At 36.7% G+C, this 14,149-nt stretch overlaps 1 protein-coding gene across 1 annotated transcript in view; it reads left to right on the forward strand.

Moving 5' to 3' along the window:
- Positions 1-14,149, forward strand: part of LOC150074871 (intermembrane lipid transfer protein VPS13D-like) — a gene marked incomplete at its 5' end in the record, with an annotated part of 233,196 nt that overhangs the window by 201,347 nt on the left and 17,700 nt on the right. Inside the window, one exon of the mRNA XM_090389446.1 lies at positions 2,855-3,035. Within this exon, the coding sequence (XP_090245572.1) occupies positions 2,855-3,035 (181 nt within the window). The remainder of the gene's footprint in view (positions 1-2,854; positions 3,036-14,149) is intronic.

The raw sequence follows: 14,149 nt of genomic DNA on the forward strand, positions 1-14,149 counted from the left end.
AAGTCCATTTTAGTTCTTTAGTTTTGGTAAGAATGTCCTTTTCTTGCGTTTGCTGCCTAATCAATGTTTTTCTCTTCTTATCTAACGGTCTGATTCCCAATATAATTAGTTCCATCCTTCACTGTGTAGTTCTCAGCTTCTCTTCCATTCTTTTGGTGAGTGCCAAAGTTTCACTTCCATAAGTCATAGTGAGGAGTATACATTGGTTCACTATTTTACGTTTCAGACAAATTGAGATATTGCTCCTCAGTATGTGACTATATTTCCTGAATGCTGTCCATCCGAAATTTATTCTTCTCTTAACTTCCAGCCATTTATCATTATTACAGCTAATGACTTGTCCCAGATAAGTATGATTCCACCTTTTCAATTGCTGCTCCTTCAATCATTATATCCCTTTCTGTGGCATACTTGTTCATCATTACTTTGGTTTTAGTCTTATTCATCTTTAGTCCAAAATCCTTACTAACTGTGCATAACTGATTAAGATTTTCTTTTAAATCTTTGGGATCGTGGCTTATGACCACAATGTCATCTGCAAACATAAATGGTTTAGGCACTCTCCGTTCACACTGACTCCTTTCTGGGACCAGTCTAATCTTTTGAAAGCTTCCTCATGGGCAGCTGTAAACAGCTTCAGAGATATTGTGTCTCCTTGTCGAACTCCTTTCTCAGTTTTAAATTTTCTACTGTCTTTGTCTAGTCTAATAAAGGAGGTAGTGTTCTCATATATTTTCTTCAAAATCATGATATATGGGGTATCTATGCCTTGTGTTTCCAGTGCCTGAAACATTGCCTTATGCTGTATGGAGTCAATTGCCTTTTCATAATCCACAAATGAATGCCAGGCATAATGGTGTTTTATATTCATTTGCTTTCTCCATTAGCTGTGATATTACGTGAAGGTGATCCATAGTTGAGAATCCTGTCCTAAAGCCATCTTGCTCTTTCGGTTGATTCTCATTAAGTATTCTTTTTAATCTGTTAGTAATGACCCTTGTAAACAACTTGTAGATGTGGGATAACAAGCTAATTGGTCTATAATTTTCAATTTCTGATTTATCTCCTTTCTTATGCAGCAAAACTATGATTGCATTATTCCACTCCTTAGGCATCACACCTTTTTTTCTAATGCATTTTGTGACGAGTCTTGCCAGTTTTTGTGTCATGTTTCTTCCTCCCAATTTTAACCACTCTACAGTAACTTCATCTTCCTCAGGGGCTTTCTGATTCTTCATTTTCTTCAATGCATGTTCTACCTCATCAGGAAGGATATCAGGTATGTTGTATGTGTTACTAATTTGTGATCCATCTTCCCCACTGCTGGCATCATTCCTTCACTCTTTGTATAATTCTCTATAGTAGTCTTCTGCTATTTGAATTATGCCTTCTCTGCTATTTATAAGTACACCATCATTATTCTTCAGTTTCAGTATCATTTGTCTTTCTGTATTACTGCTCATGGCTGCTGATTTAAGTCTTTTGTTTTCTCTTAATGCTTGTTCTACTTTTCTTGTGTTAAATCTTTTTATGTCCTCCCTGAATCTCTTTCTAATGGCTTTGTATAACTCAGTATACTCAATTTTGTCCTTGCCAGTGTTTATCTTGCTCTTCATTTGTTGTCTTCGGTTCATCATGACAATTGTTTCTTGACTAATTTTTTCTTCTTTGGATTTCCATTTACCTATAGGTTTCTTGGGATTTACACTTTCAGAAAGTTGTAATATTCCTCATTGATATCTTGCTCCTGAGCAGTCTGTGAATGTAATATGTAATATATCAGTCCTATTCATTCCAGACATCATTTAGCCACTAAGTGGTTTATGAAGATTTAGGCTCCTTTTTTTTCCCTTCCCACCTCAATTCTACTCCTAGGTTGACTTGAACAGAATATCATATTCTGATAAATATCTTATATTACTGATGATCTGCAGAATGTAAAAAAAAAATTTAGCACCTTTACAGGAACTCCAAGGATCTTACTAGTTGTCCCTCCACCCCTTTATGTACCTTCCTCATCAGAGCCAAAAGACGTGTATACCAGCTTAACTGAGAATGTAATCTAGACTATTTTGGGCACATCACAATTGAAAAAGTTATATAAGGCAAATACGGAACACTTCAAGGCATTGTAGAAATACTGTATGCGATTTTTTTTGAACACACATTACCAGAATCCACCATGATAGAATCTACAAGAGTCTTACGGTGCATCTGTATACATGTACCTTACTTGCTTCCATATTCTGTAAGCATTTTGATCTGCTCAGATAACTACTTTGTACTTTGTCTGTATAGAGGGTTTCGGTATTCACGACAAGCAAATTGGCCTGTGAACACACTACAGGCATAATACAAGCACCCCAATATGCCATAAATGCCATTCCGCTATATAAATAATAAAAGCAATAATAATAAAAACTTGGACTGCAATTACACTGTATTCCCAATCTTCTTTAACAAAGGTCTCATTATTTCTCACTCCAGCTTGCCTTCTAATATCCCTCAGCTTGACCATATGCTAGCAATTGCATATGCAGTTCCTAGCATGTTAATTGCAGCCCAGCTACAAATGGGGTAATCTCATGCATATAATTCATTACAACCAACTGCAAAGGAACACGTTATATAGGCAGCAAAATTCTATTTTTCTCCCAATCCAGTCTTCCAATGTCTACCTGTGACAGTAGTACTTGAGCTGAAAGAAATATAAATTTAGTTTTTTATTCTAATTCCATGCATGTAGTAACAAATTATAAAGTAGTTATTTTATCTGTATACTCTGTTAGCCTGCTCCTCAATTCTTTAATCTGTATTTAATCTGTAAATCATAAATTTTAAACTTTTAATGTAGACATGGGAATCCTGATCCTGACTTAGTAAGAGAATATGACATGCATATTCAGTGTCAGATGTCATCAGTTCGTTATATACATATGCATCGGTTTCATACTGAAATCATGGAATATTTTCAAAACTTCAATCAGATGCAGAACTTGATAGCACGAATCCGAGCAGCTGCAGCAGGAGTTATTGTAAGTATGATAAAAATTTCTATAATATTTTAAAATTATTATATTATCTGTTAATTTCTCATTTTTGGACTTTAATGTTGTCAAGAAAAATGCATTTAAGGGAAGTTTATGTGATTCTCAGGATACTGATTTCTCAATCAACTGGAACGTCATAAAATTCTGGAACAATTCAAATAACCAACAGAATAGTAAAGTTATTCAGCTTATATGTATCTAGAAAATTGGCCTGTGAAACACTACAGGCATATTTCTTGTTAACTGCATCACCATATTGATGTGATTCATGCACTGGGGTAGGAGATCTACAAGTCAGATCAGTGCCAGCATTACTACCACTTTTGCTTATTGGAGGCTTGAAGAGTGTTGAAACCCATGTTTAGTCTCCAGAACAAAACTCAGGCACCCTCCCATCCCTTCCATCATGCAATGTGATTGATGGGTTTTGAGGATATGATGGGCATCATTATGAGATCCAATCTTCCTTACATTTTGAGGCTACAGCTGCTTGGAAATTTGCTCCTATCCAGTCAGTTCTAAAAAGGGTGTCAAATCCATCCCATCCAGTTATCATCCCATTGCATTTCCGTCTACCCTTTTCAGTGTAGTGAGAAGTCTATTAACCGCCAACTCCTAAACTATCTAGGATCCTTCCACCTGATCAATGATTGCCAGTGTGCATTTTGGCAGCGTTGATCCACTGGTAATATATTTGCTTATGTTATCCAACTGTGGACAGAATTCAGTGGTAAAGTTTGTTGAAATTCAAGCAGTTGCTCTTGACATTTCAAAGGTTTTTGATTGTGTTTTGCATAAGGGTCTTCTAAATAAGTTTGTATCTTATGTAATTGGCAATGCAGTTTTCTCTCTGACTGCTCACTGTGCATGATATTAGGTGGCTCTCTGGTTTCTAACTTCTCCATTAATGCTGGTGTTGTCCAGAGTTCAGTTCTTTCTCTCACTCTTTTCCTCTTGTGTATTAATGATCTTAATCCATTGTGTGAAAATCCTATCCATAGTTTTGCTGATGATAGTATATTGCTTTCCATCCTTCCAGCTTGAGAAACCTTGCCCTGCACAAACAGCTTCAACTTCTACCACCACTCTTTGACCACTTCCAAATCCCTAAATGCTGTTCTCCAGTTGGGCAAAGTTAATTTAAATCCTTCTAAAACTCAGTCCTGTCTTATATCTCACAAAAAAGATTCTTGTGCTGCTATGTTTATTTTCAATGACACTCAGATTTCTGAATAAGATTATATATCTCTATTAGAGATACTCTGACTTCTAATTTCTCTTGACATAAGCACATCACAAATTTTGCTGTCATAGTTTCTTTTCTTCTAAACAGCTACTCTCTCTCTTTGTACAAATTGCAAATCTGATCTTCTATGTTCCCACATCCGGGGCAATACTCACATTACTTTTCTCAGGCTTTTTGACTCCATTCAAAAGAGGCTAGTTAGGTTAATTAATGCATAATTAATGACCCATCTTTTACAAAGTCTGTCCACTCTCCTTCTCGTGGACATTGTTTCTTTTGCCTGCCTTTTCTACAGATACTTCCGTTGGCACTTTTCTTCTGAATCGGGTTGTGTAGTTCCTCCCTCTTTCTTCCAAACCAGTCTGAACATGTGCCTCCACCAGTCAGCATCCTTTCACTGTCCAACTTCAAACTCACAAAACCAAATTTTCTTCTTCCTCATTTATTCCTTCAGCTTCTATTTTCTGGAATAACTTCCCTTCGTCTGTATTTTCTGAAAGTTTCAATCTTTAGAAATTCAAGTCTAATATCAATAAGTATCTTCTTTCATCTTCTTGACCTTCAGTCCATGCACAGTACTAAGTACTTTAAGTTCTAATACCTGTCCTGTTTAGTGTTTTAAAAAAATAATAATAATAAAATAAATAAATTAAAAAATATATATATATATATATATTTTGGAACCAATGGACTATCTTTAAATATTCAAAATTTTAGCAATAATACTTTCCAAGTGAGACTTTGTACATTTTATTTTAAATTAAACTCCAGAAAGATAGTCCCTCTAGACTCAGTATTGAACACCATACTGCTTGGTATTAAAATGAATGCTATAGTAAAACAATTGTGGACTGTAGGTAACAAATTCAAAGGGTGTACATGCAGAGCAGACCAAATTCTACCATCTTACCTGTAACTTACGTAACTTTGATATTACAAAACCAAAAGTAATATCACCTAATAATATTAAATCATAATTTCCAGAAATTATGAGATGGATTTCATCTGTGAGAGCTTAAGGAACAACAATGCTTCAGTAAACAAAACCATGCCATACAATTGAATAGAGAGGCCACGATCCTGTTGGTGTTGCCATCCACTAATGTCAGAATACCTACTAAGTTTAAAGCCAAAGGATTGGAAAAAAATAAAATAATAAACCACTAAATACTCCTAGAGAATATCGTTTTGTGCATTCTTCTAAGAGAAATGTCATAACTAAAGTATCCCAGCGGATTAGTTTTCCTAGTATTTTTAATTTATTTTGGCTACCTACTTCAAACAATGGCAGATGGAAGTTTATATCAGCAATCAATAATTCTCTGTTTCAGAACAAATTTCTGCACATTTGTTGTGTAACCATTCTTTTAGATTTATGTTAACCTCCCCACCCTGTGTGTGTGTGGGGGGGGGTCATCAGAAAAAGAGTAAAGATACCATCGTATTTAGTTTGCTTGGACCTTTAAAACCTCACTTAGAAATGATCACACAAATTGCAAATGCACTTTTTATTTCTTTGTGTAAAGAAATGTGAACCCATTAATTGGAACCCATTGGTTTTAAATGCCTACAAATGAAGGGTTCAGTGCCAAAAGAAATCAATGATGGATGTGGTTTATGCTTTGGGTGCATCCCCTCCATCGTATGCCATTGTAGAAAAGTTGGCCCTGGAATTCAAATTGGGGTGGGGTGGGGTGGGGTGGGTGGCATCGAAGGTGTTCTTTGCATTAGGTGACCAGTAACAGCTAATTACTTAGAAAAACACTGATGATGTACATTAGTGATCAACAACCTTTTTTGAGTGAAAAGCCATTTTCGATATAATTTTTAAAAAAAAAGGGAATCCGAAGAGCCTCAGCTTGAGGAGGAGAGGAAGTTTTTATAAGAAATGGAAGAGAGCGTGAAGGTGTTTTATTAAAAAAATATATATTACATAATTTGCAAATATCATTTATTAATACTGAAAAAAACGTAACAAACATCCAATTAGGTACAAATTAATGTGACTTTTGCTGCTGGACTTGAGCTATTCTCTCAACATCAGGCGAGTACGCCATAATTTTCATCTTTAAACATGCTGAGATACTCACATTGTTCAGACAGTTTCTTGATTTATTTTTAAAATAGTTCATGTTCAAAAATATTTTCCTGTAGAAATATGTTGAACCAAAAACTGAGAAAAGTCTTAACGCAAATATTTTAAAATTATGAGTCCGGTAAGCTACTCCACGCATCAAACACAATTTGGTCTTGCATTTTCAACTCGTCTATCACTGTCCATTTGTGTAGAATTGCAAAGACAGTCTTTTGCCTCTCAAAATCCTCAATTTCAGTTTTAAGGCATTTTAGTCTTGCACTCCACATGTCCTTGATTTTTAAGTCTTCTAACTCCATTTTAAATTGTGCTTCATGTGAGCTAAAAGTTAAAGAGCTGCAGTTACATTTTCAAAGAGCTGCATGTGGCTTGCGAGCTGTAAGTTGCTGCTCCCTGCTGTACATACATGAATATGATGGCAGACTCAGTCATCATTCACAAAAAATAATGTGACTATAATTATCTCTTTTGAATTAATGCACAGCATTCTGTCAAAGGATTTAAAATTATTAGAGGTGCTTTAGCCACACAGCTTTTTACATCTACTCAATCTGATTCCCAAAAAATTTTCCCCAGAATTGGTGGTGAATGTTCAAAATGATTGATAAATCTTTTGGTAGGCAGCCACACATGACATGAGACTTCTACTGTTAGAGTGTCTGAAAGCAGCTGGCCAAACAGTGGAATCATCAGATTTCTCCACCTTCAAACAGTTACATCATCTGGAAAGGTGGTAACAGCAATCTTTTATGGATTGTAAAGGGATAATAATTATGGACTCTGTCCTAACAGGTAAAAATATAGTAGGTGTTCACTGTGCTTATGTCAATTTTGAGATTATATTTAATCTAAAAGAAAAAGAATGCTGACAGAAGGTGTTTTGTTTCACCAAGTGTTCTTATTTAGATATCAGCATTCATAATGACTAAATTTGTACCAGTATGGGTACTAATTGCTGCCACACTAATCTAATATACAACATCTGACTCTATCAGACTTATTTTTGTTTCTAAACTTATAATTTCACTTGCATGTATAAAAATACCAAAGAAGTGAAGAGGTTATGTCAGCATATTTTTCAGGTCTTAAATCATTGTACATGATTAGATGATTAAATTACAGATATGAATGATTGCATTACAGATAGAAATGGGGCCTGAGAGGAAAATATATTGAAGAAAAAAAAGAAAAAAAAAAACGTACAAAAACTGGTAGTAGTTAGTAGTAGTGGCACGTTATGCAAGAAAGCAAGCAAGCTTATGCAACATCAGACAAAAAAAAAAAAAAAAAAAAAATTACAAAACAATTCCCTCTAAATGTTTGCCCAGTTCTTCCTTAAATTTATTTAACCTATCAACTTCCACAACGACAGATGGACATTTGTTCCAGCAATTAACCACCCGCTGGCTAAAGGCAAATTTCTGCACATCTATTCTACATGTGCCTCTGTAGCCAGTGGGCAGGAGCAGCAGTTTATAGCACACGCTTCTTGATTACACCGGGGTTCGAGCCCGTGACACCAAATACAGAGGATGCAGAAAGGTCAGGGAATTGACCACTGCATATTCCCGGAGCAATATGGCCTTAGTTGCTAATGCTCTAAAAAACAATCAACAACAACAAACTATTTTACATCTGTCTTTCCTCAATTTGAATTTATCCGCCCCCCCCCTTAGGTTCATAATATGAACAAGTGGCAAGATCCCATCAGAATTCAGCGTGCTCAACCCATTCAAGGGCTTATACACCTCAATCAGATCACCTCACATAGTACCGGTGCAATTTGGCAGAACTTAAGCCTCGCTTGGTAAGAGGATCCCTTTATTCCCCTCACCAATCTTGTCTTCTCTGTAACATGCCCTTCTCTGTACATGCTCAAGCAAATCTACATCTTCTAAAATGAGGACTCCAGACCTGTACGGAGTACTCAAGGCGTGGCCTGACCATTGCCTTATACGAGGGCAATACAGAGGGAAAATCACCTCCTTTTCCCTGGTAGCAAAATTCCTGTATATCATTGACAAAACCCCATGACCTGCCCTTTGCAGCCTGTCTGCATTACTCAGAAAACTTCATATCTGACTGCACAATTACTCCCGAGTCTTTCATTTCTACCACTCTAAGTGGTAGTACCACACAGTTGGTACATTTCTCTGGGGTTACTTCTACCCATATGCAGTACTTTGCATTTGTCAATGTTAAACTTCAGTTACCACTTCTCAGCCCATCTTCCCAAATTTTCTAGATCCTGTTGGCAGTAGCACACTACCATTAACAACCCTGCTAACCTTTGTATCATCTGCAAACTTCAAAACTAAGCCTGATATACCTTCATCAATATCATTGATAAATATACAAAACAACAGTGGACCCAACACCGAACCCTGTGGGACTCCACTAATAACATTAGTCCATGAAGAGCAACACCCATTAATTACCACCTTCTGTCTTCTCCCACTCAACATCCTTTTATCCATTGTAATAACCCTTGATACCATTCTGCTCCAATTTGTACAGTAGTCTTCCATGCACAACAGTGTTAAAAGCTTTCCTGAAATCCAAATATATGATATCAAAATTATTTTTTTGGATCCAGTTCCTTTGTAACCACATCATAATATTCAATCAAATATGTTAGATAAGACTTTCCCTTAACAAACCCATGCTGTGTCTGAATTATTTCTGCAGTCTTGTCTTAATATCTTGCAATGCATCTTTAACCAGTGACTCCATTATTTTACCTGGAACCGAAGTTAAACTGACTGGTCTGTAATTACTCCTGTCACCCTTTGATCCTCTTTGTGAATTGGGGATACATTTTCACATCTCCAGTCCGTGGGGACCACAACTGGGATCAAGGATTGCTCTCATAATTATGACTTAGGGTTTGCTTACTTCCTTTGCCGCCTCCTTAATATAACTGGATAGAACTCATCTACCATAGGTGCCTTTCTTATGTTTAACTTCAACAATTTCTTCTCCACTTTGCTCTCAGTTATTACAAAATCATTAAGCACCCTGCTACAATTTGATAACCTTCCGACATTTTCAGTCCTTAATAACTCCTCATGTGTGAATGTAGATGCAAAATACTCATTCAGTTTGTTTGCTATCTGAGCAGGATCATCAGCAGGATAACCATCGATATCAAGTGGGCCAATTTTAGATTTTATATAAGTTTATATAAGAAATCCTTGCTGTTTTTGTTAGCATCCTTTGCCAAAGATTTCTCGTAATCTGCCTAACCTCCTTTGTGACTTGAGTACAGACTAGCTTATATCTGCCATAGGCTTCTATGTCACCTGATAATTTATATTCATCCCATGCATTTTTCTTCTCTGCCATGAGTCTCATTAGTTCATTTGACAACCATTTAGGCCTAAACCTTGAACAATTTTTCTTAGTAGGTATGAATCTTTTAGTAGCTTCTACAATTAATTCCTTGAATGCTTCCCACTTAGAATTTGCTGTTGGTAACATCATCAGTTGATCCCACTGTACAGAATTTAAAAACTGTCTGACACCACTGTAATCACCTTTACGGAAGCAAAAACCCTTTCCTTTATCCCGATGGTAATTATATCTTTAAGTAAATCCCACATCAGTACACTGTGATCACTGCCACCTAGTGGTTCCTTTATCTGCAAATTCTTAATACACGAATGATCACTGCTGATAACCAGATCAAGAGTATTACTTTCTCTGAACATGCCTCTCGAACATGCTGCTGCAGAAAACAATCATCCAATAAATCCTCAAAAGTCGGACTAGTGTGTGAGTGACCAACCCACAAGTTCCAGTCAATATCTGGGAAGTTAAAATCCCCCATTACAGGACATTCTGATTTACTAGCCCATTCTTTTTCTCTGTACAATTGTTCATTGTACTCATTCGAGTCATTAGGCCTGTAACACACTCCTACTCTTATTTTTTGCTTTCGTAGTCCTTATCTCCCACCAAACTGACGCAACAGTGTTGATCTATAACAACTGGATGCACTTCTTTTCATTTTATGTTTTTCTTAATTAAAAGCATAACACCTCTGCCTTCCTACCCTGTCTATCCTTTCTGTACACATCGTACTCCCCAAATTCCAATTCTGCATTCCTAATATCAGTGTGACGCCACATCTCTGATATCTGTGTTTGATGTCTGGACCAACACTTCAAATTCATCAAATTTATTTATTATACTTCTAGCATTGGTATACATGCACATATTCTTATTCTTAGTTACCCCAACACATCCCATATACCCACCTGTTTCACGATGACTGCCATCAGTCCCTGAAACCCCCACCACCCCTAGCTACAAGCTGCCTTATTCTAATAGAAGTAGTGCAAGAATCACCTTCACTTCTGCCTGCGGCTACTTTAAACCTTTGTCTGTGAATCTCCCCAAGCTAGCAGATTTTCCGCCCCATCTAACGCATTCTCAATACCATCAGCAAATATTCTTGCACCCTTTCTATTTAAGTGTATCCCATCCCTGTAGAAGCAGTCTCTCCTGTTAACAAGCACAGACCACGCTGAAAAAAAATTCTACCCCTTGAGCCTTGCACATTACCTCCAGGGCCGAATTGATTGACAAGGCTCTCATCATGTACTCCCTCCTATTGTGTCTGGGCAGAATTGCAGACACTTTCAAATTTGACCATTACTCACGACTTTTTCGCAACATTGACCTGTACTTGTTAAGTAAATCTGCAGATCTCCTACTCTTAATATCATTCGTGCCAACGTGTACAACAATGTCACCCTTTGTGCCCTTAAAAGATGATATATGCTTCACAACGTCATCAACTTTTGCCCCTGGCAGACGTACCCTTGTCCTATTCCATCTATCCTTTTTACACAATATATTCCCAGTCTTCCTGATGATAGAGTCACCTCCATAGTAGCAATTTGTCTTGTTTACCTTTAACTGCAGTTTTTTCCTTTCAGTTATAGTAAAATTGGTTAACTTCCAGTCATTATTATTAGTCGAGTATTGGCAAATAATGTAAGGGAAGAAGACTGTATACAGTATTAGGAACAACAAAAAAAAAAAAAAAAAAAGAGCCACCAATTTCAGCTCTCCATCCCCCTCTAATAATATATCAAATTACCCCTTCCACAATGCCACATGGTAATTTGTTCCAACATTCAGTTACTCTCTGGCCCTAAGAAAAGTTGAACACATATATCCCTGAAACCATCCTTTTTCAGTTTTTGTGTGTGTGTGAATACCGTCATCATCATTAAGTTTACTCAGTAAATTTAAAACCATAAACAGTTCAATCAGGTCTCCTCACAGATGCCTACTTTCAAAGTGCTGTAATTTGCAGAACTGAATTCTTTTGTGGTAAGAACTAATATGGTTGCTTTTTTCTGCACCTGTTTCAGAGATCCACAAATTTCTTCAAATGAAGCTTTCAGACCTGTGTTCTGCCTGATGCAGCCTACCCAGACCTGTGTGCAAGATGCGGCCTACACAGTGCCTTATACAGTAGGATAACTACCTCCCTGGGAAAAGTTCCTATATATATATATCAACCCCAGGGGTTCACATCTGGCGAGTATAGGCTTGGCACACCCAGGGTCCTGAGCTGGATATCATCATTCTTCTCTTCTTGGTGATTCCCTTCTACTTCTCTCTCTCTCTCTTTCTCTCTCTCTTTCTCTCTCTCTTTCTCTCTCTCTCTCTTTCTCTCTCTCTTTCTCTCTCTCTCTCTCTCTCTCTCTCTCTCTCTCTCTCTCTAGGTAACTTTGGAAATTTTTTTTAAACTGGTTCAGCATAAGCCTCAGGCTTCCTTGCACTATATGGCTAGTAATAATAATAATAATAAAAATATCATTGATCGAACTCCACGAGATATTCTAGCACTTCCTAGTGGTCAGGTGCGCGGGTGCATAAGTACATGTGCCTTGAGTGACCGAGGTTCAAGCCCGTGACTTCTGAATACGGTGCTGTTTCTTGTATTCTGTGTATCTTGTAAACTGCTCTGACCGTTTGGTCGTTCCCGAGTATAAACAAAATTTATTTTAATGTGCATGTCCTTAGGTCTCTTTCGTTCACCACATATTGTGTGTTACCACCTAATTAGTATGCTTTCTGGGATTACTGCCACCCAAATGCAGGACCTTGCATTTACCAATGTTAAACCTCAGTTTCAGCCAATATTTCTATTATATATGGACCTTGTTACAGTAGTATGCCTTGATTTCTGTCAATAAGCATCCTGCCAATCTTTGGATCATCCTAAAACTTAGACAGTAAGCTTGATATACCCTCATAAATATCATTAATGAATATTATGAACAATAAGGGGTCCAGCACTGTATTGTGGTGTACTCGACTAATAACATTAGGACTAGAAGTGCAGTGCCCAGTCATAACAACCCACTGTCTTCTGCCACTCAACTAACTCTTGGTCTTATTTATTTATTTTTTTTTTTTATGAAAACCCCAAACACGAAAGGTATCAAAACCTATAGTACTTAGTACCATGCATGGGTTGAAGGAGAAGTATTGGGGGAGGGGATGCCGGAAACTTTGCTCTAGAGACTAAACATGGTTTTCACCACTTCAATAAGCAAAGTGATGGTATTTCACCGGTTGATGAAAGTCATCTACCACCTACAATATGTCCCAAATGCCATACGCCTCCTTGTATGCAGTCTTTTGTGTTGAACAGTGTCAAAACTTTGCTGTAATCTAAGTAGGTCAGTACTCTGTATCCATTTGCTTTGTTACTTCATCATAGTAGCCAAGCAGATTGGTCAGGCAAGATCCTTCCCCCCCCAACAAATCCATATATGATCACACACACACACACACACACACACACACACACACACACACACACACACACACACACACACACACACACACACACACACACACACACACACACACACAATTATACCTAATGAGATAAGGAATATATATTATTTTTATTTTTTCTGTAATTGCTAACATCACCCTTTGATCCTACCTTTGTGAATGACACATTTGCACATCTCCAAACCATAGAGATGGTTTGTTGCTACTACTTTTAATTTTTTAATATAAGTAGATAGATCCCTTCATCTCCTGGTTCCTTGTTTACTTTTAGCTTCAGCAATTTCTCACTTGCTTTTTCTTAGTTATAACAAAATCATTTAGCTCCCAGTTATTATAACTTGTGTTACTTCTGGTGTTGCCATCCCTAAACATTTCTATTGAATATCTGGAATTTGTATACCAGAATGCATATAATATCAAATATTTGCCTTCTGTGACACTGATCACAATAAAATATTTATTAAAAACGGTTTATTGTGTTAATTTTGTTGAGCAGTTTATATATATGCACAGTTGGACCTCTATATAATGAAATCGATCGTTCCCTTGAAAAAAATTGTTAAACAGAAATTTCATTATAAAGAAATATAACCTTTTCAACAAAGAAAAATACTGTAATTTCAGAAATATAGTAAAAGATGTGAAATGAGAAATAAGTGGGAATGAATCAATTTTCTAACATTTTAAAGCAATTAATTTATCAATACATATTAAGAAATTACTACATATGTGATGCTCACAATGTATTAATACACTTTTAAGAATTATGTCGTAAAATATTTGGTTATTTTTTGTTGTGCACTGGATTCCGCTGTATACCATTCATAAAAATGTTCACATTTGAGTGTTCACACTCAAATATATTTTTTGTCACATTTTCTTCCCACTGAAGGCCTCGACACAAAGATACAAATGCTGCCAACATTTCTTGTA

Source organism: Mastigoproctus giganteus, unplaced genomic scaffold (assembly GCF_048544385.1).
Source record: "Mastigoproctus giganteus isolate SK-2022 unplaced genomic scaffold, ASM4854438v1 scaffold_23, whole genome shotgun sequence".
In the NCBI taxonomy this organism is placed as follows: Eukaryota; Metazoa; Arthropoda; class Arachnida; order Uropygi; family Thelyphonidae; genus Mastigoproctus; species Mastigoproctus giganteus.